The sequence below is a fragment of the Osmerus eperlanus genome, chromosome 5 (genome assembly GCF_963692335.1).
Source record: "Osmerus eperlanus chromosome 5, fOsmEpe2.1, whole genome shotgun sequence".
Taxonomy (NCBI): Eukaryota; Metazoa; Chordata; class Actinopteri; order Osmeriformes; family Osmeridae; genus Osmerus; species Osmerus eperlanus.
Genome location: NC_085022.1, coordinates 20,954,145 through 20,976,621, shown reverse-complemented (window position 1 = coordinate 20,976,621; position 22,477 = coordinate 20,954,145). Strand labels below are relative to the sequence as shown.

The following is a 22,477-nucleotide window of genomic DNA, read 5'->3' as shown; positions in this document are numbered from 1 at the left end:
GTCTCTGTGACTCCTCTCACACCCACAAACCCAACCTTTAATCAGACACAGCACACAATAGGTTGTTGCGGCCAAATATTTATTGTCTTCTAATGGAGTGAGATAGCAAGATAACTGAATACATACGTGCTGCTTCTATATTGCAATGACAACTTAAATATATATTTGCCTTTATACTGAAATGACAACTTGATTGTATATGAAGGTAAGGAAACCATTATTGCACTTGGTTTCATGTTCAGTATTCTTCATGCAAAGGTAGCTCAAATCAAAGACACACTGAGGTAATATGACTTGTACCCACTACTGTACATATGGCTATGTATTCATGCATCACTTGGTCAAGTATGGCTTATACACAAAGAGCAGGGGGCATTTTAAAGAACTACAACGGCGAAAGAGGCGCATAGTACAAACAATTAAAGTTGTTTCATGTTCGAACTAGAATATTCAAGCTGTACTTGCACACTGTGTATTGCGAGATTCGGGAAGGACATTACCTTCTATAATGATCTAGTCATCATTAGGTACGTTTGACTTACTAGCAGGCAAACATGCTGCTTCTGCTGAGAACCCGACCAAGGGCAAAACTATATTCTCAAAGCATATATGGTTCTGGGAAGACATCTAAACTATAGTGCAAGAACGTAAACCATAAGGCTTCATCAGCATCAGGTCTCCTGTATGGCAACACTTCAGGAGTGCAATCTGACAACATATGTATGGCCTCCTAGCATACTGACGCATATTTGTGGCTTCTGTGTGAACATTTTAATGGTACAATCCCGTGTATGTGGAGTGTATAATTAATCTATTCTGACTAAAGATACTCATACATAAAATATAACAAGATTCTTCTCAGATAAAAAAAAGCAATGTCAACACTTCCAGCTAACGCCTAACCTTCAACCACAATCAATTCTTATCGGTTCCCAAGACTATTTTAGTTTCACTACTGTCGGTTACATTAAGTGATTTCAGTATCAATACAAGGCCATGGTAACTGACCTCCACATTATCTGTGAGCACTGCTACAGTTGTGAAGACATAATAGACTTCTTAACTTTCTAATGACTAACGTTTTGTTTTCTTTAGTGTGCCATGGGAGCTCAGATGCTACAATTATATTTCTTTGATAGAGTGCTGGTTGATAGAAAACACACAATTCTATGCAAAGCTGTAGCATTTTCCACTTCCCTTGTTTGTTGCACAAATACTTAACCAATTTTAAGGGCTCTAGCTTTACATGAATCCAAATAAATGTAAATGTATGTAAATATGGTGACCTAAGATAGATCTATCTATGTGAGTGTTTATCTGGAATCCATGAGTCTTCTTGCTCTGGTTCTGTGCTTGTGACTAAGGTTGTTCTGTCTCTGTGTTCCAATTCTCATCCCTGGTCTGTAAGGAAGAATCCCAGCTTGGCCACAGTCATCTCCCTGCGCAGACGCATCACCTCCCAAAACATCTGCTCTGCTGATGAGGGGAAGAGAAACAACATATTAGTCAGCAAGCATAACCACCCCTGAGCAAAGCTTAGAGAAAAGTTTAACAAACAGCTTTTGCATATCTTCTCAATCTTACCATCATGTCTGACCAGTCCTTGCTGAATATAGCGGATATAGGTGAAGAAGTTACACACAGCTGTGATCTGGAAAGGTGACACGAGAGGGAACATGACTCACATGACAAAGAATAAATTCAAAATACTGAAAGAGTTTAGTCTAGTCATCATGGCATCTACAGACTGGAGCGAGATGGAGCTGATGTGTACCCGTGCTCGGCTGGATGGAGAGATGTAGTAGTAACTTTCTTTGTCACCGAGTTTTATGCGATGACAGCAGGACCGGGACATGCCACTTAGTGCACACTTCCTGTGAGGTAGAGTAACAGCGGTGTGACTAAACAAGGAGAAACACTAAAAGCAAGGTTGCTAAATATGATTTTTTTTCCAGAGAATGGGGTGTTGGCCATGTATTAGTTACACAGATTGTGCAAAAAGACAGTCATTTCCTTAATATATGATAAGCTTTGGTCGATGCCTGCTAGATGGGATATGCCAGTTGACTTTGCCAACAACAAGCCAAGCAAGCAAAGTTGTTTAGGTTGTTAGTACAAGCAGGGCAGACACAATCCTGTCCTGTTCATTGATTGGTTAATTGAAAAGGTGGCTCGTTAGATTGGCTCCTTTGTCACTTACGTTTCTACCGCTGCTCTCAAACCACTGGAAAAGAATTTCAAATCATAAGGTGATCAGAAAGCATGAAGTTGTGTGAAATCATTTGTCCCCTGATTCAAATCACACTAGATAGATCTCCTCGTGACAGAAATCAGTTCAAAGTTGGAATTTCTTTTGAGAGCATTCATCTACGCTTGATTTGGCTTTGAAGCCAAAGACTGAGTGACCGAGAGGTGAGGTGCGATTAACTGACTTAGGCCCTCCACATTCGATGGCGGAGGCTTTGACCATTGGCAGGGCTGAAATGGCCACCGGTTCGATGGTCAAGGAATTGTTCTCCACTGCACTCTGCACCGACTGTGACAGCTGTAGAGGAGAAGTCACATCCATATTTGTTGAGTTCCCCCAAAAAAACAGGATAGTGAATGTTTTTCAGGAGCTCCATTATTTGTGGACACACAAAAAGGTACTGACCTCAGACCGAGTGAAGGAAAGACAGGGCCCGATGTCCTCCCTGTAGATGCGACCGAGGAAGGCAGAGGAGCGGTCGAGACCGGGCCGCTCCCGCCAAGATAGGAACTCTGCAAAGAGAACCGAGTCCATCTGAGGAGACACGACACACACTCACTCAAACTACACTGGGAATCTCAACCACACTAGTTCTGCATCCTACTCTGCGATGACATACCTCTTCAGATCACACAAGACAACATGAATGGCTTAACAGCTCAACTATAGAGTCCTCAAATCCAAACATCTCTATCGCCATGTGTGAGTAGCTATAAAATATAACAGGCAGCCTGGTTGAGGGGGCATGGTTACCTGTCGGGTGTGTACTCTTGGCCCCTCCCCCTGCCAGTAAGGCTCACATGTCACACTGGCAGAGTGGCCAGGCACCAGACATAGAATCAGAGACAGAAGCGCAGGAACAGAGGGCTGAGAGACAGGCAGATGAAGAATCGAGATCGGAAAAGCAGGGTGGTGAGAGACAACAAGCTAGTGAACAGGGAAACAAGTTACAAAAAGTGCAGGAGTCAATATTTCCAAAAAGAGGAACTTGGAACACAGCGAAACGTTGAAGAAAAAGTAGAAAGTACTAGAAAGGAAAAATTATTAATATGGGCGGCATTGCAGGAAGTAGCAGCGACAGCATATCAGACAAGTAAACGTCTGTGGTTAACACTTCCCGTTTGTGAGCATGTGATTGAGGAAAAGCAAGAAGGATAGAAGAGCGTTGTCCACGAAATACCACACAAGTACACATGCCTCCAGCAACAAACCTCTTTGTCCTCCTTGGTGGCCGGCAGCTGGGGGACAGAGGGAGAGTCTACGTGGCCTGGTGTGGACGGGAGGGCGCCGCTAGCGCTCTTATTGCGCGTGTGCCTGTGAGCCCCTCTCGTGCTGGGGGAGAGCAGCTGGGGGTGGAGCTGTCGGTTTGGGGAGGATGGAGTGGAGGTCAGCACCAGAGTCTTTAGAGCTGTCACTTCGGCCTGAAGAACGTCAATCTACAGGGTCAAGCACAAGCGGAAAGGTCGTGACCTTGGGGGAAATTAAGAGTGTTGAGAACATTAGTCGTAGAGAGAACCAGAGATATACTTTGCCCTGTGCCTCCTTCAGCTGTTTCTCTGCTCCTGCTTGTTTGACATTGGCTTCACGCACCATTTTGTGAGCCTCCTGTGTTAACACACGTAAGCAAAGGAAGATGATGTAGGGTATTGAAGAAAAACGGAGTGAACTGGTACAATTTTCCAAATATTCTGTCTAGCTCAATGTCGCGACCACCTACCTCAAACAGGCTGGCAGTGAGCTCCTCCAACTCCTGCTCAAGCTGATTCCGGATCTGAGACAAACGTTCACACTCCTTGTCCTTCAGCTTCAGCTCCTGGGATGGGTCGTGGACCGGGGTGGAAAACGGTGAGGAGAGGACAGGAGAGAGCTGGGTCAGTAGGTGAAAAGGTCTTCTTCCTACTCAGAGGAAAATGCATTGTCTCCTTTCTAGGTCACACATTGTTGTGTCAAACTATTCTTACTGTATATTGGGGTATGACTCATGTGACTATGAGAGGGTGTGGGGGTCAGGAGAGAGAGAGAGAGAGAGAGAGAGAGAGAGAGAGAGAGAGAGAGAGAGAGAGAGAGAGAGAGAGAGAGAGAGAGAGAGAGAGAGAGAGAGAGAGAGAGAGAGAGAGAGAGAGAGAGAGAGAGAGAGAGAGAGAGAGAGAGAGAGAGAGAGAGAGAGAGAAAAAACAGTGAGAGTAAATAGTACCCTCTGTGCAGTATCCAGCTGTTCCTTCAGGATCTCTGAGCCCTTCTCTCGGATCTCTATGGAGGAACTCCTGAGGCGGGAGATGTCGTGCTCCCTTCCCCGGGTTTCCTGTTCCACAGGCATGGGCTTAGCCTGCCCGCCACCTTCTGCTCCGGGCCCCGGTTCTGGCTCCAGGTCTACCAATCTTCAGAAGACAAGAAAATAACATCCTTTAAATGTTCCAGAATGAGCGTAAATTCCGACATTTTGCCATCGTAACACTTACTCATTTAATACTTTGGTAACTTCTTTACTCAAAACCCAAGGGAATACATAGTTTGTTTCATTGCATCTCATTGTAACGATGCTTTATTTACGTTTGGCCTACAACTTAGTCCTATCTAAATATTCTACTGTTAATGTTGACAACAGCGGCAAACAAACATTTTCATCACTTCAACCGAAACCCACGTAAAGCTGCGCGAAATCTAGCATAACAAATGCGAGGACGAAGATAACTTTACATAACTTTCCCTTTGCTTTGGTAAGCTACATTTCACGGGATGTCCTATCCTACCGCCCTTACCCTTCGGTCGGATTGTCAGGCAGAGTTAGGCTACTTCCAACGCGGTGATGACATCCGTTTAAATATTCCTTTAAATTCCATGCATTGTTACAGTAACGAATCTTTAGTGTGATATTGTTTCACTAAATAAACTTGCCTCCCTCAAGGACCAATGTTGCAAATTATCAAAAAGGAATGCTCACGAAGATTCGCTACCGTATCACAACGTATCCGATCTCGCCAACAAGACAGATAAAGTTGTTTTTAGCCTTGAATAGCTAGAGTAGTCTATGTTTGTTTGAAATGCGCTGCGATCTACGATTCCTTTTCGTTCCAATAATGAAAAGACAAATTGTGTCGTCAATATGCCACGGGTCACATGATAGCACATCGCCACCGATGCAAAAAGGGAATGGCACCCAATAGTTCGCACAATAGCTCGCGCACTCTCTGTGCAATCCACATTCCGGATGCCAGGCTAACTGTTCCGTTGTATCATACGTGTCTTGACTATCTGTATAGTTGACAATTTACCAAATCTACCGAAAAAATACTTTATAGCCTAGGGGATAACCAATATGGACCGTAATGAACACATGCGAAGTTCAAATTCATCTCACCTTCCTACAGCACACCTCTCCCTCTCAGCCTCTCTGGTTGACCTATATTTAGGTCCTCGTTGCACCACTGCACCTGGTTTACCAAAGAAAGTAGAAGAGGAGTACACTGCAATCCCAGACTGGCCGATTAGGACCTCATATCCTGGGCCAGTTGATACTGGAGGCGGGTGAGAAGAGGAAAGCTGGACACGGTGAAGTCCCTCAAAAGCATCCATTTGACAAATTCAGTTTAAGCATTTAGTTTGGTTCTTCCATCTGCTGACGTCGAAAATCCGTTTGCTTAAATTCAGCCTTTTCCCAACATACCAAACTGCAAACACAAAACAATTATTCAGCTATTGAATAGTGTCAAACTAGATATTATGGCAGCCGCAATGGTCTATTCATCCAATGCAACGGTTACCCAGTCACAGAGAAAATCATCCAACCATTCGCAGTATTTTAAATCAATGCTAAACCACAAAACTTGTGACAGGTGCCTGGTGACAAAAAAACTACAAACATGCCTTTCACATGGCCCATATGGTGGATTTATAATCCTAAACTTGTGTAGCCTAGACCGTATGTGTTGAGAAAAGGTTATTGACAAGGTTACAGCTACTGACGTATTTATTGCTAATGAATTGAATAAGTAAGTAATAAAACTTACCCTGGATGGTCCCAACTTCATAGCCGTATCTTTAAGATACCAGCCTGAAAAGTGGCCGTAAATTAATTAGCGAAATGTTGTCTAATCGAGTGGTGTCCGAACTTCGCCCTGCTTTCCGTTTTGCTTTGTTGGTCAATGGTCATTCAAAAGGTGGTTAATCACTGACACCTTCACTCCAACTTTTCAACCGTAGTTTAACATTTATTCCACCAGGTGGCTATACTGAGGCCAGACCTCAAAAAGGTTTTTATTGATGTGCTCAGACAGGCATAGGGGACCACCCCTTTCGCCTACTTATTTTGAGTCAATATGGTTTAGTTTTGAAGCATATGGCTGGTTCAATGTCTAACATTCAGTGTTTTATTGATAGGAGTGAAGGTAGGAGTATGTTAAGTGTGTGAGAGATAGACAAGATGAAAAAGAAAGAACAGAGACAATGGGATGTAGGGACTGGCATAGGATAGACTTAATCTAACTCTGAAATACGATGTTACCTGTTAGAAATCGTATCGCCATCTGTTTTTTTTTATGTGGGTATTATGTTGTGCAGATTTGTTCAGATTAGCTGGGACCCGGCCTTACAATGCAGCTTTGTTGCAGAAACAGATTAGCACATCAAGTGACCAGAGGTGTAGGATTCTCCTTCTATTTTCCTTCCCTACTTTTCCTTCTCCATTCTCTCCCGAGCCTTCCACCACACAACTCAGAAGGCAATGTGAGTATAACAATGAACCACCCGCTTGTTATTTGGAATTGAATGGGCTGTCATTGATGTATATGTACTCAGTCTGGGATATGTTGGGTCGGTGAATTGAGAGTTAAGAAATTGAGGGTTATTTATAGTACAAATGAATTTGAGTAGGAAATTGCTCTTCACCTCTCTAACCCTCTCTTACCGTAACTCTTTCAGCGCTAGTCATACCTGCCTCTTTGCTCTTAGCTATCTATGTATCATTCAGTCAGCGGGTGGATATCAAAAATAACAAACTGTCCTGTTAATTCATGTTAGTCTTTTAGACATGTGACCAAATTAGCCCTATGGTCTTGACCTCCGGATCAGAGGGGTTTCTTCATGTGGGCCGAGGCCAGCCCATCTGGCCAGTGAGGAGCAGCGATGACAGTGACCTACTCACGCACGGTTGCTGACGCTCGTCTTGGAACCTTCTCTGCTCTGCTTCTGCGGTGGAAGGGCAGCATCTACAAGCTGCTGTACAAGGAGCTGATCATCTTCATCGTCCTGTACTCCTTCTTCAGTGTCCTTTACAGGTGCAGTGACTTCTAGGACTGATTGAATCTGTAGGGGCGAAGGGTAGCAGTTGATATGGTGGCTTAATGAGTTGTTTTGATGTGTATGAACTCACTGTTTCTCTCAGGTTTGTGTTGACCGATGACCAGAGGAGGCTGTTTGAGAAGTTGTCTATGTACTGTGATCGCTATGCAGAGCTTATCCCAGTCTCCTTCGTACTGGGTGAGATGTCTGTTTCCTTTTCCGTGGTTACCATGTTGTCACTTTCTGCAGGATAACTTTTCTCAAAGTCAATAATTTCCCCAAAATTCTCAAAAACTGCATTCAATCATTGTTTAGTTAAGCAAACAATTACAGCTTCTTGCTACACATTTAACACTTGTGATCAGTTGAGGCCAAGAGACACTAAAGCAGTCAAGCATGACAGGCTGTAAAATTATTTCTGTGTATCAATAGGGCAAGTGAAACCTATAGCCCAACAAACACAATTAATGTGTAGTATTGTCCTTCTCCATGGATGAAGTTCATTTAGAAGATATCTGCAAATAATGGATTTGCTTTAACCTGTAAACTCACTTACAGTAGGGTCTGCATTCCTTTAAAGGAGACTGTCTTGTTCATCAGGGTTCTATGTGACGTTGGTAGTGTCTCGCTGGTGGGGCCAGTTTGAGAGTGTGCCCTGGCCTGACCGCCTGTCAGCTTTGGTGGGCGGCCATGTCTGTGGGACTGATGAGACCGCAAGGCTAACACGCCGCACGCTCATGCGCTACGCTAACCTCTCCGGTGTGCTCATCTATCGCTCAGTCAGCACGGCTGTCTACAAGAGGTTTCCCACCATGGAGCACCTGGTGCAGGCAGGTAGGCTCCGTCGCCACACCCTGCGCTAGCTACACCACACAGAAAGACATACTTGTTAAAACACAGAATGTTTCACGCGCGGCTGAGCCCTGACTCTTTGTGCTTGGAGTTACTTAGTGATGCAATAGCCGAGATTAACAGCTGAGCTCTCAGTGGCTGTTGTTACAGCTCGACCGGAATAAACACTTTACATTTACATTTAGTCATTTAGCAGACGCTGTTATCCAGAGCGACTTACAGTAAGTACAGGGACATTCCCCCCGAGGCAAGTAGGGTGAAGTGCCTTGCCCAAGGACACAACGTCATTTTGCACAGCTGAGAATCGAACCGGCAACCTTCTGATTACTAGCCCGATTCCCTAACCGCTCAGCCACCTGACTCCCTTTAATGTGTGTGTGTCTTTCCTCTCTCTCAGGCCTGATGACAGTAGAGGAGCTGAGGCAACTGGAGGATTTGCCGTCTCCTCATAATAAGTTCTGGGTTCCCTGCATGTGGTTTGTCAACCTGGCTCTGAGGGCTCGCACTGAGGGCCGCATCAACAATGACGTGGCGCTCTCTTCCATCTTCGCCGTAATATTGACACGTGCTGGGATTGGGGTGGGATCGAACCGATAAGAGGACGATCCTCGAGTGTAATTACTAATTGGTTGCATGTCTCCTCTCTTCAGGAGCTGAACAGTTTGCGGACCCGTTGTATGAAGTTGTACGGTTATGACTGGATCAGTCTCCCCCTCGTCTACACTCAGGTTCTCATTCAGTCTAGTTTTGTTAATTGTGGGAGAGAAATATGGGAGTCAGGTGGCTGAGCGGTTAGGGAATCGGGCTAGTAATCAGAAGGTTGCTGGTTCGATTCCCCGGCCGTGCAAAATGATTGTGTGTCCTTGGGCAAGGCACTTCACCCTACTTGCCTCTGGGGGGATGTCCAAGTACTTACTGTAAGTCGCTCTGGATAAGAGCGTCTGCTAAATGACTAAATGTAAATTGTAGCGTAGGTAGTTAAACCAAGACAGATTAAGAATGTACAAGTACATTTTCTTACCCTAGAAGAATTTGATGTTGAGTGCCGAGTCGTGAGTCGTCTCTTTCATCAAAAGGGTTTTTGTTAATTATATTATTGTTACTTTTAAGATGCATGTTTAAAGTTGGTTTCTCTCTTGAACAGAGATCTTATTGGGATTTTTATTTTTGTTTGAATTGTTTATCACTTGTATTATTGTTTTTATTGATTTTATGTAAAGCACCTTGAGCTGCAATTCTTGTATGAAATGTGCTATATAAATAAAGTCTTACTTACTTACTTTAGGTGGTGACTGTGGCCGTCTATAGTTTCTTCTTGGCTTGTCTGATTGGCCGTCAGTTCCTGGACCCAAGTCAAGGTTACCCTGGTCACGACCTAGACTTCTACTTCCCTGTTTTCACCCTCCTGCAGTTCTTTTTCTATGTTGGCTGGCTTAAGGTGAGAGGAGGCGGGACTATGTATGCCATGTACAGTACGTGGTACATTGTGAGTGTAACTATGTAATAGTATACATGATAGGTCTACAATATTACAAGATATAATTCACAATGCAAGTTTTGTGCTTGATACCCGGGCATTTTCAGGTGGCGGAACAACTAATAAATCCATTTGGCGAAGATGATGATGACTTTGAAACTAACTGGCTAGTTGATCGCAACTTACAGGTTTGAGCCTCGAGATTCTTAATTTTATATGACGATACGCATAACTGGTCCACGTATTGATTTCAGATCTACTGGTTAGACTATTCCACCAGGACTGAGACGTGCTCTTGCTCCTACCGCCCGCTCTCCCAGGTGTCTCTGCTGTCTGTGGATGAGATGTATGACAGCGTCCCCCACATAGAGAGGGATAAGTACTGGAACGAGTCTGAGCCCCAGCCGCCTTACACTGCAGCCAGCGCTGAACACCGCAAGCCCTCCTTCATGGGCTCTGCGCTGGACATCAGGTGAGAGGGGCTCATTCATACATTCGGCGAACTGTTGCTCTTCCAATGGCACTCATTTCAGACTCTGCTAACACAATGTCATATTCCAGTTTGCCTAAAGAAGATATGGAGTTTCAGTCCAACCTTGAGCAAATCAAGGAACATGAAGAGGCTAATTACTCCACCCCGCTGCTGGGAGGCCTGGGACGGCTTCTGGGTGTACAGTCCCCGAACTTCCCTCGCGCCTCCACTTCCTCCAGAGTCTCTCTTCTACGTCGCCGCCCTCGAGCACCACTAAGCCGTTTCCCCCTTTACCTGCACCAGGAGGTCCCTTCCAGCCTCGGCCAGGCCCGCCAGCCCTCGGGCCAGGAGAGGGATCCTGACTACGCCTTCTCCTCCATGCCTCTGTACGAGCGTCCTGGTTTCTACAGCTGCCCACAAACACCCATACACTGCGTGCCCCCCGCGGTGCCCCGGCCACGCCCGGCGCGCCGCCCCCAGGGCGACTGGAACCGCAGCTGCAGCTCTCTGGCTCCGCCCGCCGTGGGCTCTCAGCTTCTGCCTCCAGACACACCCGGTCATCATCTCCCACCGTCCTCTGCCTTCCCCTGGCTGACTGAGGACGGGGAGGTTCCCAGCGTCCCTGCCTTCTCCTTCCCTGACCCTGCTCCGGAGCTCTGCCCCATCTCAAAACTCCGACCGGCCCAGGGGCTGCTGTCTCGACGACCCTTGCCCCCGTGCCTCAAGCTTGACACTCCACCATGGACTGAAGGTTCGACAGGGCCTCAAGCAGGGCCCCTCAGTGCACGGGGCGGAGGGGAAAGAGTCTTCTCATTCACCCCTCCCTCACGCACTCCAGCGTCAAATACCACCAACAGCAACAACAGCATCAACACCATAAACACCAACAGTACTACGGCAAACCTCTGCAATGGTTCGAACCAAAACTTTTGTAACCCTGCCAATGTTACCAACAGCACTCGAGCAAGTAACAGTGGCACCAATGGAAGTCTAAGCAATAATGTGAATACTATCTGTACATCCGGATCACCTCAGCAAGCAGACAATCAGCAACATTTGCCTAATGATTCAGGAATTTCATTCACTGAGGCAGACATGCTCAAAGCACTGGTGAAGGATAGTGGTATGAACAAGGTTCCCAGAGGCAAGGACCAGGACTGAAAAAGTCAAGTAACTCTTCTTGGCAGATTGATACTAGCAATTCTTCAATTTTTACCAGCTGTAAGTCTCTCATGGAAAACACACCTGATATTGATCATCACTGATTAGACAGGAACACGTGTCCTGTGATCACTACAGAAAACTGTTTTATAAAGTTGGTTGATGAAAACACTTCCACTAGAATTAGTAAAGTGTGTACAATATGTCGTTAAGTCCAATACGACCGAAAGCTATATATTTTTAAAGACCTTTTTACGATATAACGACTTTGCAAGAACAATCAGTAAGTGGAGTTGGTAGGAAAAGCAGCATGTTGAAAAGAAAATCACAAACATTTCATGTCATCATCTGTAATGAGTTTCACATACACCTATAATGTTTCTGTATAAAGCTCATTGGTCAAATTAGGGGTACTTTGTTCTTAAATAAATATTCTTCAAAAGCAATCCTTAAAAGAAGATTTTACATTTGCATTACTTTCGACTTATGTCTTCAACTTAAGCAGACAAATTAAAGACAGCTAAGTGATCTATCCCTTATAACAATTAATTTTTTATAACTTATAGTCCAAACATATACACAATGCAATTCAACTTTGTCCCACTGTGTTTTGGGGAGCTGAAACTGAGAACTGTCCCTTCTAATACATAGTGTGATTCCTGCAATAATCTGGCATGGCCGACTAAAGTTTTACATAGATCATGACTACAGTTTAGACTTGAAGACAAAATGGAGGTAAAACTGATGTAAAAAGCAACATAAGTCATGTAGGAAATGAACAGCTTTACAAAGCCGACATTAATACGTTACATCAGTCTATGACGAAACAGAAATTATAAAAGGTGTGCCTGATGAATTACAAATAATGTTCTATCGTTTAAAAGTAGCTTAATTGTTATTCATGAATAACAGTGTGTAAGCTTCATTGCCTGCCAGTTTACTTGCTTACTAGCAGCATGTTAAGTGGTTTCCGCTTTCTGGTATGTAATCCCTTTTGGGCTCGTATAACTGTAGGGGCCCGTTCTATTATAGTAACAAAAGTCAAACTTGCAGATACATTTCCAAGCTAGGAAAAGCTGAGTATATAGGTTATACATATTTGCGTTCTTGGTGCTATTTGAGTTCATAGTGCTATGGCTTTTTAGTCAAATTGGTCTTGCTGAATATATCACATGCACAGGTGGACAAACAGAATCTAAGTAATATGATTGGTTTAAGTGCTTTCATTTCCAAGTGTGTGTTTGTCAAACAGATATTCTGCCATGCCATTCTGAGGTGCTCCCATTCGACGTAGGTTGGAGACCCAATCACCAAGCTCCTTGATGGACTTGACCTGTTCGTCCAAATAGTGTGTCTCAATGAAGTCGCACATCTGTGGAATTAGGAAATGTTCCATTACATGTATTACGCCGATTAGGTACTCTCTTAATCTGACAGACCAGTTCAACACATTTACATTTAGTCATTTAGCAGACGCTCTTATCCAGAGCGACTTACAGTAAGTACAGGGACATTCCCCCGAGGCAAGTAGGGTGAAGTGCCTTGCCCAAGGACACAACGTCAGTTGGCATGACCGGGAATCGAACTGGCAACCTTCGGATTACTAGCCCGATTCCCTCACCGCTCAGCCACCTGACTCCCTCAACACAGCGTAAGAATGTGAGGGTATTTATTGTGGTCTCACGTGAGGGTCGCCGTGTTCAGATGCCACTTTGTGCAGGTCCAATAGGGATTGGTTCACACTTTTCTCCAGTTGTAATGCACACTCCAGAGCCTCCAAACCACTCCCCCACTCATCCCTCTCAGGCTTCTGCAACAGATTACATTTCATACACATATTATACACATATTTATTTTCATTTTATATCCATTAAAATGATAAATGGCACTGAAATGGCAATGAAAACACGCACTTTCCAAACCCAAGTGAAAAAAAACATTGACTGGCATTAGCACGAGTGATGTCTGTTTGACATTCATGAAAGATAAGAATGGGTGGGGTCTCCATGTTGCCTAGCAACATCACTCTTATCAAAAGGAGACCAGATGACTGGATAATGCACAATACTATTCGAATCTGACCAACCTTGAATTTTTTTACATTGAAAACAAATTCATATTTCAATTTTAAAGAGGTGAATTCAAAACCAACAAATTCGATGGTGTTTAAACTTCAGTATATTAAGTATTCAATTCAAAACATGATGTCACTGATTTGCTTCCATCCACCTGGCCCCTACATTGCCTACTACAGGATGAGGTGGCAGAAAAAGTCAAATCAATGCAGTGTCTTGTGTTTGGTAATGGGATCTCTGTCCTTGGTGTCCTACCCTGATGTCCTGCAGGAAGATCCGGCCTCCTCGCTGGTTCTGCACACTCATCAGCTTCTCCGCATGCTCACGTTCCTCCTTAGACTGAGTGCTGAAGAACTTGGCAAAATTTGGCAAGGATTTGTCATCCCTGTCAAAATAATATGACTGGGAGCAAAAATTATAGAGTAATTAGTGTGGAAAAACACGTCACATAGTATATTGTAGACGTAGCACAGGTCATTGAGACATTCTTAATGATAAAAGTGGAATCTGGCCCCGTTTCAGCACTGCGAGCTAGGCCCATAACCTCCAGAGCAAGATCCAGTGACTTCTTACCATGGAAAGGTAGACGTAGGAAGCATATAACTCGAGGTTTATCTGCCTGTTTATAGCAGCCTCACAGTCCTGGTGGAAGTTCTGTCGAACTTGGGAACTCATTTTCTTCTGTTTAAAGCAAAACAAAAACGCATTACCTTGTAGTGCTAGGTGACATCTGAAACTGTCGGACCATCACAAATACTGAACGTAGCTAGCGAGCACTAGGTATTCAAGGTAACGAGCTAGCACTAGCTAACGGTTACAGCTTTTTCTTGACAGAATGTAGCTAGCCTAGCACTAACGTACTAGTCTGACTGTGCAGTGAACTTAATTTAGCCGTAATGCTAGCTAGTTAAGACTATCTTCAAGCAAAACAAAACCATTGCAACTGTACTGTAAAGCCACCTACCGAGGCCAATAAAACAATTGCAAACTGAAAAAATAAAGAGTTTGTCTCGTTTGTTGGCTAGTCTCACATAATAGTAATTACACATCTACGATTTCACACCAGATACATATGCTGTGTACTGTAGTAGTACTAGCTACTGTACTGATAGACTTGTAGTTAATGTTGTAAGTGCAGCTAACAAAGCGTACTGTACACACCCCAAATCTAAGTTTAAATAGCTCTAATAGGGCAGCTTACCGGGTTTTAAAAGTTGCAACTCCGTTATTTGAATTTTTAGTTAGCGCTAGCTTGTGCTGTCTTTTAATGATAAGACGCTACCCACTGGTACATAAACACACGTTGCAACCCAGGCAGCGTCACGCAGCAGTCTTTTTGGGAAGGCGGGTGAATTTACCCGCAGAGGTCAGTGTCAAAATAAAAGTCTGACGAAACCGGCGTCATGTCTAACAATCTTTTATTATTCCAGAACTTGTGGATATATGTAGCTCGTGCAGTCGGTCCAAAATCACTACGTCTTATGATGTATAGGCGTAAGACGTTGGGACTCAAATGGAGCATTCAAAAACAAAATTCTGTTTTATGATCACGCCAACATGAAATGAAAGAAAGGCTTGTGGGTAATTTCAGAATTAAACGACAGTTTATCCCACACACATAGTGCCTATTAACTTTATTAACCAAGCATATGTTTTCCATAAAAAAAAGGTTATATGTTTATTTGATTTCTTCGTCTACATACTAATGTCGGCACTATGCATTCTCCAGAACAGGCTAACTGAAAGGTGATTACCTACCATGACCAGTATAAAAGGTGAGACACAATAGCATCTCCACACCAACTCCACAATGAGAACAGCCACTGAATGAATCTTGGTAAAACTGTGTTGTTTCTCAAAGTACAAAGACATTGTATTTTAAAAAAATCCCCAAATCCACATTTGCTACTATGTAAAAAATAAAAGGGAAATCAATCCCTTCTACTAACAAACAAAACCCAATGTTCTCAATGTAGCACTGATGTTTTTAAAATGGCAGATTTCCCCTTTTAGGCGGCGAGTTCCATACAGCAGAGCTGGTGCGTTTGAAATAACGTGGCTTGCTCTTGTAGAAGATGTTCTCCAGCTTTAGAAGTTCAACCTCCCCAAAGTAAGTGTGCAAGTCCAGTGGGTTGAAATACTGTTTCATTGTTGACTGCTTCAGATTAATGCCTATAGAGAAAAAAGTGAATGAGAACCAACAAAAAGTATTAGATGTCATAGGTGACTTACGGCGATCAATGTCACTATAACAGTCTAGATGCTGGTGGTGACCGGTACAGCCGTGGTATTTACTTATAGTCCCACCACAACAATCATTTAGATAATAATTTGGGTCATCCAATGTACCTTCTGCCCATGATGGAATGGGTTTCCTCGGAGCAGATTCGTCATCAGTCGAGTCATCGCTTTTCTGGTCCATCCCATAATCGTCAGAGTTTGAGTTCCCTGCAACGGGCTTGTTGCCGCCCTTCGGCGTGATGTCATAGGACTGTGGCGAACCCTGGAGTGGAAAAGACAGTTCAAACGAAATCCTTGTGTCCATGTTGTGTCGTGCAAAGGAACACATTAGATGTGAAATGCAAATGATCATACCTCGATATCTACAGTCACATTCAAGCCTGGTCCCTTCCGTAAAGGCGTCTTCATTACGGCATGCTGTAAGAGCGTATATCACAAACTCTTCAAAATTTGAGAAAACTTTGAAAAATAACATCAAATTGTACTATATTTGCATCATAAAATCCATGATATATTGATGCTACCATCAACCAGTGCTTTCATCAGACTACAACTGTCAACTCACCTGAACTTGTCCTGACAGTGCGATCTTAGCAGCAGCTTCTTTCTCCTTGGCAGCTTCCCTCAGCTTAGCAGCCCTCTCCTCCTCAGCCTGCGCCTCCTGGTGGAACAAACACACACAAACTAAATGAGGACCCTTAACTCACAGGATTCAGGATTAGAACTAGGTTCCAATAAAGCTTTAGGCAATGACTGTCACAATGCGGACGTTCAGATTTCTCAGGACCAGCGCTAAACCGTCGCCGAGGAGAAGCTAATGTATTCAGTTAAGTCATAACTGGTCCCATGTCAGTTAAGGGAAAATTCTGAACAAACATATATTGAACCTAAACTGTGGCTCACCGTGACATTCTTTGTCAGAACTTACCCTCTTTCTCTTTTCTTCCAGCTCTTTTCTCATTTCCTCCAGCTCCCTCTTCTCTTTCTCCCTCGCAGCCTTCTCCACTTCTCTCTTCAGAGCAAGGGCCTTTTCCTGCTCCACTCGATCTCTGAAAGCGAAGAGGCGACTTAGTGGCAAGCCCGAGAAAACGACATCAACACCGGTGAAAAGAAGTCAACCGAGAGCTGCTACAACGGAAAAAACACCTTTCAGCAGCCTCTCTCTCCCTCTCACGCTCCTGCTCCTTCTTCAGCTCGATCGCCCGGCGGGCCTCTGCCAGCTTGCGAGCCCGTTCCTGTTCCTCCTCGGCCCTCCGCTTGGCCTGCATCTCCTGCAAGCATTTCTCCTCCTCTTCCTGAGGTGGATGAGCAGCATTAATCAAAACGGATTTCAGGTCTAAATCTACCTCCAGACTAACCCACGAGCATGGAGGTCTCACCGCTTGCTGTATCTTCTTCCTCCTCGTTTCGTCCTCCAACTTCCGCCTCTGCTCCAGCTCTTCTTGGCGCTTGGTAGCCATCTTCCGGGCCTTCTCCTCTGCCAGGCGCTCCTCTCGCAGCTGAGCCTGGTAGCACAGGAACACACGGGAGCTGCACACTGAAGAACAGTCTAGAACTTTACTTTCAGATTTCTGTGCCACCGTCCCTAACCCCTCACCCACCTTGTCATTTTTCTCTCTTCTCATCTTGAGCTTTTCCTCCTCATCTTTCACTCGAGCCTCCACAACCTTTCTCAGTCTTTCATCCCTCTTCCTGAAATGTGACACAATCACACAAGTTAACTTGCTTGTAGAGTAGAATGAGGTTAATCCAACTAGTCTTAAAACTAAATGACACACTTTTTCAGCTCCTCTAGTCGTTTTTTCTTGTCGTCCTCCATCTTTCTCCTTCGATCCTCTTCCTGCTCCTGCTTCTTCTTAAGAGCATCCAGTTTCAGTTGCTCTTTTTTCTAAATAACAGAAATTGTTTTATTAAATTGTGTGCCATACAGTTACAAAGACCATACAATAGGTTACACCAAAATGACATACTAGTAGTTTTACTAGTGAAATCCAGAAAGGGTGAGTATTATTAAAACAACTAAAATGGATGACAGGGATATGATTATCAGTTAATAGATTTATTTTTTCAACAGTGACATGTTAAAAGTAGGGATGGGCATTTCAAGTCAAAATACTATTCGATATTCACTGGGAACTATTCGACCATTCTAAGTGGTCCATGCAACTTCTTGGTGGCTGCAGTCGTCTTTTGCTTTGAATGCTTCTCCTTATTGTACATTTACATTTAGTCATTTAGCAGACGCTCTTATCCAGAGCGACTTACAGTAGGTACAGGGACATTCCCCCGGAGGCAAGTAGGGTGAAGTGCCTTGCCCAAGGACACAACATCATTTTGCACGGCCGGGAATCGAACCAGCGACCTTCGGATTACTAGCCCGGTTCTCTAACCGCTCAGCCACCTGACTCCCAGTGTACAGTGGCGTCTGATCTCACAGCACCACGCACGTTTTACAGGAACTTGGTAGTAACACGTTCATCTTTTGTTATTTAATGGTAGTTGGCAAACAGCTTTTTTGTGCATTACCGCCACCTTCTGTTGGTAGTACCGCATCCACTGCTCAGGTGGATGAGCGGTTAGGGAATCGGGCTAGTAATCTGAAGGTTGCCAGTTCGATTCCCGGCCGTGCAAAATGACGTTGTGTTCTTGGGCAAGGCAGTTCACCCTACTTGCCTTGGGGGGAATGTCCCTGTACTTACTGTAAGTCGCTCTGGATAAGAGCGTCTGTTAAATGACCAAATGTAAATGTAAACGCATGACTTACTACCAGGCACCGGAAAAAGCAAGGGAACATACATATTTTTATACAATTAGATTTTTATATTTAAAAACGATTGTAAAAGTACAACCCATCCCTAGTTAAAAGTTTATCAGGTCAGACCCAATTGTACAAAATATCACTATTATATACACAAACCCAGATGAGGTGGCAGGAAGGGGGTGACAAGATGTGCACACATGTAGTCAGACACCTAAATACCTACACAACCCCTCAACTGTTAATAACACCAGTACATTAACTAAAACTTACCACTAAACCACGGCTCAACTGGAAAGATAGAAAAAGTTGTGAGACCTAGTACCTTGGTAATACAATGTTTTTTTAATTGTATTTTTTATATCCAAGCTGTGCCTGCATAAAATAAACAGATGGCAAAGCAATCAAGTTTGTGTGAAGGCCAAGTTTGGGTTAGACTCACCGCAAGGTCTACTTTGTGAGGCGTAGTGTTTTTGATGAAGGACTTCATCATACTGCTGCGACTCATAGAGCTTGGAGTCATCATCAGAAGCTGGTTCTTCTGCACAGTCTGGAGGAAGGATCTCATGTTGGGCCTTATTGCCTACGCCATAGAGACAATCCAAAACATTTGGTTGTTATTAGACATGTTATGACAAAGACGGGGAAACGGCAGTATAAAATGACGACACGGGTGCTAAAAGCCCAGGAGAGCAGCGTGAGCGTACAGTCTGGCTTCTCTTGGGAGAGGGCTTCTTCCTGGGGCTCTGGAAGTCCTCCGCTGCATCAGCTGCTCTGCGCTTCGAGTTTGAACGAGACCTAGAACCAAACAGGCACAGTTAACGCATAATGCCTTCTTACCATCATCTCACTGACAGTAGGTGTTTTTCCTCAAATGTGCTAACATATTGTACAGTGACTTACCTCAAGCTTGATTGTGATTGAGGCTTTTCCCTGTGGTCATCTATAAATAAGTTCAGCGTGTTTATCTCGCATGTTTATTTTATCATTAGGAATAAGAAACTAGACAGGATAAGCTATTTTGTGATCAAGATGTTTTGACAGCAGTGTGCACAAAATGATAGCATTATGAGCCATACCTGATTCCTCTGGGGTGCCACTCTTGCTGATGGCAGCGGAGGAAACCGTGGTGGGGGGGATTTGGGCCGTGGAGCGGGTGAGACGACTGTGGGGAACCTCTGGTTTCTTCTCTTCTGGAGACGTCTCTGTATTCCCCGTCTGAATGTCTACATCTGACCACACACTAAGGAAAACATACAGGTCATCACCTAACAGTAGATCTGTTAAAAAACTGGGAAATGGAGTGACAAGTTCCAATCAAGTATTTACTCAGGATTTAAATAATATTAAGTCAAAGGTTATTATAGAACTACTTACCCTTCCGTCTTAACAACCACATCTTCGCCACTGGACAACATCAAGACATCTTCTGCAGAGAGATGACATTAAAACACCATGTCAACGCCTGACTAGAATGCAACCATTCCTATTCAGAACATATTACACCCACTGCCTCTTGCCTTCTGTGGCTACCCATGTTTACATTGTGCAGCACATGACGTTTACAGTGACTCAGAATGGGACTGCCCTGGGCTTTTTACGCACCACTGACGTTCCTGCTGGAGCTTCCGGCACGAGCCTTCTTCTTCATGAAGGAGCGTCTGGAGGCTCGGCGCACTGACGCCTGAGTCATGCTGTGGCGCAGACCAGCCAGGGAGCGCCGGAGGCTGAGGGAATGCCGCACGGAGCTTCTGCGTGAACTGGAGGGTTCCGTGGTAGCTATGGCAATCTTAACAACGGAGCGGCCGGGAGAGGACTCTGCCTTTAACAGGATCTCAGCAGACAGGCGGTCAGCAGCAGAAAGTTTCACCGTAACTTCTTGCATGCGTGTCTGAGGTGGAGATTGGGGCGTGCTTGAAGGGGATGGGTGGGAGCTAGCGCACACCACTGCAGTTTCTGTCTGCGTATGGGAGTAGTTCTCATGTTTTTCTGTGATGGACTTCTCTTCTGCCCCCCTCTCTGCTGTCTTGTGGCGAGTGTTGCGTTTGGACTCTTCTGGGAATAACTCAGAGGCGACTGCCTCTGGGCCAACTTCATTTTCAGCAATGAGATTAAGTTTATTCACTGAAGATATACGTAGGTTGCGCTTGCCCTTTGAACTCCTATGGGTAAAAACAGTTTTGTTACTTTTTTGTAAGACATGAGAGCAGTGTAGACTCGTGCGACAGAAGCAATTTACCGTCTTTTGCGGTTTTCTTCCTGGCCCGCAGAAATACGTTTCCTGCGGCTGTTTTTCTTCTGAATTGGAGTCTTTGGCATCAATTCTGGTTCTGCACTGAAGTCACTGTAATGTATAGGTCTTTATGAATTAACTACTTAAAATATACAGCTGTTGTTTATACCATTCTGGATTTCGTAAATTTAAGATGACCGGTCTATCAGTCTCTCCATCAGAGGCAGTTAGTAATAAAACTGTAACACAATAACGCTATTGGATTGTTATCAAACCTTGAAAACATCCGGTTGGCTTCCTGCTGAATTTCTTCCAGCCAGACCATATGGACATTTTCGATATCACTGATATATTCCTGTATTTTGCCATCGAACGTTTTTACGAGAGAACGTGTACACGAAAGAACCGAGCAGCTCATGGTTGCAGCGTGACTGAAAGAAACAAAGATTGGAATTAGCTAGCTAGGCTAACAACTGGCAAAGCTTGAGCTACCCATGTTCGACTGGAATTTTTTTTGTCAACAATGGAGAAACTTTGGTGAAAAAGAACTGTTTGAGCTTATGTGTGCTGGGCGACGTCGTAGATAGTAGCTAACTTTACTAGCTAATTTGCAACGAGGCTAACTGTCTAAACGCCCATAACATTAGAGCTAGCTCTACTGTAGCTTACTTAGCTTACGTGCCATCATGTCTAACAATAGTAGTCACGGTGAATAGAAAGATATACCAACCTTTTTACCAATGGTTGATAAAACAACTGGTATCCAACTAACTTGCATCCGGTACGTGGATATTTTTCATGTAATATTATTCGTCTAAATGTTCAGCTGTCCCAATCGGCTAAATTCACCACTATAAAAAGATCGCAAACAACTACTTCAGTTCAGTAGCGCCCGCTGAAACCGTTCAAATTGTGTTAGCCAATCGGAGGCATTTCTGAAACGAAATTCGATTTAAACCAATAAAAAGCTTCTTCTTCTTCTTTTGGTGTTATGGCAGATGTCAACCAACGTTTAAGAGGTACATCACTGCCACCTACCGTTCGGGAGTGGCGAGCTCAAATAGTAAGATAAACGGGGGAGAAGAAGATAGGGAGGGGGAAATGGAGAGAGAAGGAGGAACCGAGAGAGAAATATATGTATATATACATATGTGTGTGTGTATCTATTTACTTATTTATTTATTTATACCGATTATTTGGCAACATTAATAATATACCAACTTGAATAATAATAACATGGATACAAGTTGTACACCTGTGTGGTGTAGATACACTGTATATGTTAAACTGCCGTGTGTGTCTCTGTATGTGAGTGTGTGAAATATAAGTATATATAAGGCCATGATTTACATTGATTAATATTTCTGTAATTCTACCGTTGCTTTGGCAATATGAACAATTGTTGTTTTCATGCCAATAAAGCCCTTTGAACTGAACTGAGAGAGAGAGAGAGAGAGAGAGAGAGAGAGATGGGGGAGATGTAGAGCGAAATAAAGAAAGGGTGGATGCGTGTGTGTGTGTGAGAGAGAGATTTTACAAAACCTGTCATAAACACGTTTATCTTATACTTGTCTTATAAAGAAAAATTCAGAAACACATTTGGAGATAATTTCAGTGTTGCCAAGAAACGCTTCTCCCGTCTCACGCTTGATATGTTTGTGCACGCGTATCTTTGTGTGCTGT

At 43.9% G+C, this 22,477-nt stretch overlaps 4 protein-coding genes across 10 annotated transcripts; 1 reads left to right on the top strand and 3 right to left on the bottom strand.

The window, feature by feature from the left end:
- Positions 1–64: 64 nt before the first annotated feature.
- rab3il1 (RAB3A interacting protein (rabin3)-like 1) lies at positions 65–6,407 on the bottom strand. 5 transcript variants are annotated; one of them, XM_062462602.1, is made up of 12 exons: positions 6,256–6,407; positions 5,607–5,916; positions 4,443–4,626; positions 3,966–4,061; positions 3,776–3,853; positions 3,460–3,684; positions 2,654–2,782; positions 2,433–2,545; positions 2,201–2,224; positions 1,775–1,874; positions 1,585–1,651; positions 65–1,473 (listed from the first exon to the last, which is right to left on the bottom strand). In XM_062462602.1, the coding sequence occupies exons 2-12, from the start codon at positions 5,819–5,821 to the stop codon at positions 1,391–1,393; spliced, it is 1,314 nt and encodes a 437-aa protein (XP_062318586.1). In that variant the 5' UTR covers positions 5,822–5,916; positions 6,256–6,407; the 3' UTR covers positions 65–1,390. The 5 variants fall into 5 exon arrangements, with proteins under 5 accessions (XP_062318586.1, XP_062318585.1, XP_062318587.1 ...); XM_062462601.1 differs by having other exon boundaries at positions 65–1,476; positions 6,256–6,406; XM_062462603.1 differs by lacking the exon at positions 2,201–2,224 and having other exon boundaries at positions 65–1,476; positions 6,256–6,406.
- Positions 6,408–6,460: 53 nt separating this feature from the next.
- On the top strand, positions 6,461–12,228 carry best1 (bestrophin 1). Of its 2 annotated transcripts, none has more exons than XM_062462573.1 (10): positions 6,461–6,970; positions 7,273–7,521; positions 7,629–7,723; positions 8,126–8,359; positions 8,775–8,929; positions 9,028–9,105; positions 9,663–9,815; positions 9,962–10,042; positions 10,175–10,326; positions 10,416–12,228. In XM_062462573.1, exons 2-10 carry the CDS (start codon positions 7,370–7,372, stop codon positions 11,485–11,487), a joined length of 2,172 nt encoding a protein of 723 aa, XP_062318557.1. In that variant the 5' UTR covers positions 6,461–6,970; positions 7,273–7,369; the 3' UTR covers positions 11,488–12,228. The 2 variants fall into 2 exon arrangements, with proteins under 2 accessions (XP_062318557.1, XP_062318556.1); XM_062462572.1 differs by having other exon boundaries at positions 7,265–7,521.
- Positions 11,822–14,908, bottom strand: fth1b (ferritin, heavy polypeptide 1b). Its single transcript, XM_062462628.1, has 5 exons — positions 14,764–14,908; positions 14,136–14,243; positions 13,818–13,964; positions 13,172–13,297; positions 11,822–12,859 (listed from the first exon to the last, which is right to left on the bottom strand). Exons 2-5 carry the CDS (start codon positions 14,235–14,237, stop codon positions 12,701–12,703), a joined length of 534 nt encoding a protein of 177 aa, XP_062318612.1. The 5' UTR covers positions 14,238–14,243; positions 14,764–14,908; the 3' UTR covers positions 11,822–12,700.
- Positions 14,909–14,963: 55 nt separating this feature from the next.
- LOC134021572 (inner centromere protein-like) lies at positions 14,964–21,708 on the bottom strand. 2 transcript variants are annotated; one of them, XM_062462568.1, is made up of 19 exons: positions 21,525–21,708; positions 21,070–21,225; positions 20,801–20,905; positions 20,167–20,723; positions 19,939–19,990; positions 19,641–19,804; positions 19,465–19,504; positions 19,269–19,359; positions 19,004–19,144; positions 18,835–18,852; positions 17,582–17,691; positions 17,405–17,495; positions 17,183–17,308; positions 16,950–17,098; positions 16,732–16,852; positions 16,369–16,464; positions 16,158–16,220; positions 15,912–16,065; positions 14,964–15,734 (listed from the first exon to the last, which is right to left on the bottom strand). In XM_062462568.1, the coding sequence occupies exons 2-19, from the start codon at positions 21,210–21,212 to the stop codon at positions 15,550–15,552; spliced, it is 2,406 nt and encodes an 801-aa protein (XP_062318552.1). In that variant the 5' UTR covers positions 21,213–21,225; positions 21,525–21,708; the 3' UTR covers positions 14,964–15,549. The 2 variants fall into 2 exon arrangements, with proteins under 2 accessions (XP_062318552.1, XP_062318553.1); XM_062462569.1 differs by lacking the exon at positions 18,835–18,852 and having other exon boundaries at positions 21,525–21,707.
- Between the last annotated feature and the right edge of the window lie 769 nt (positions 21,709–22,477).

Coding starts and splice junctions, on each gene's coding strand:
- rab3il1 (XM_062462601.1), bottom strand. CDS start 5,821: ATGGATGCTTTTGAGGGACTTCACCGTGTCCAGCTTTCCTCTTCTCAC. Junction 1,875..2,200: donor TTGAGAGCAGCGGTAGAAAC/GTAAGTGACAAA, acceptor TCTACCTCACAG/GAAGTGTGCACTAAGTGGCA. Junction 1,477..1,584: donor AGGACTGGTCAGACATGATG/GTAAGATTGAGA, acceptor TCCCCTCATCAG/CAGAGCAGATGTTTTGGGAG.
- best1 (XM_062462573.1), top strand. CDS start 7,370: ATGACAGTGACCTACTCACGCACGGTTGCTGACGCTCGTCTTGGAACC. Junction 8,930..9,027: donor CGCTCTCTTCCATCTTCGCC/GTAATATTGACA, acceptor TCCTCTCTTCAG/GAGCTGAACAGTTTGCGGAC. Junction 10,327..10,415: donor GGCTCTGCGCTGGACATCAG/GTGAGAGGGGCT, acceptor GTCATATTCCAG/TTTGCCTAAAGAAGATATGG.
- fth1b (XM_062462628.1), bottom strand. CDS start 14,237: ATGAGTTCCCAAGTTCGACAGAACTTCCACCAGGACTGTGAGGCTGCT. Junction 13,298..13,817: donor TCTTCCTGCAGGACATCAGG/GTAGGACACCAA, acceptor AATCTGTTGCAG/AAGCCTGAGAGGGATGAGTG. Junction 12,860..13,171: donor CTGAACACGGCGACCCTCAC/GTGAGACCACAA, acceptor CTAATTCCACAG/ATGTGCGACTTCATTGAGAC.
- LOC134021572 (XM_062462568.1), bottom strand. CDS start 21,212: ATGAGCTGCTCGGTTCTTTCGTGTACACGTTCTCTCGTAAAAACGTTC. Junction 19,505..19,640: donor TGGCACCCCAGAGGAATCAG/GTATGGCTCATA, acceptor ACTTATTTATAG/ATGACCACAGGGAAAAGCCT. Junction 19,360..19,464: donor CAATCACAATCAAGCTTGAG/GTAAGTCACTGT, acceptor GTTTGGTTCTAG/GTCTCGTTCAAACTCGAAGC.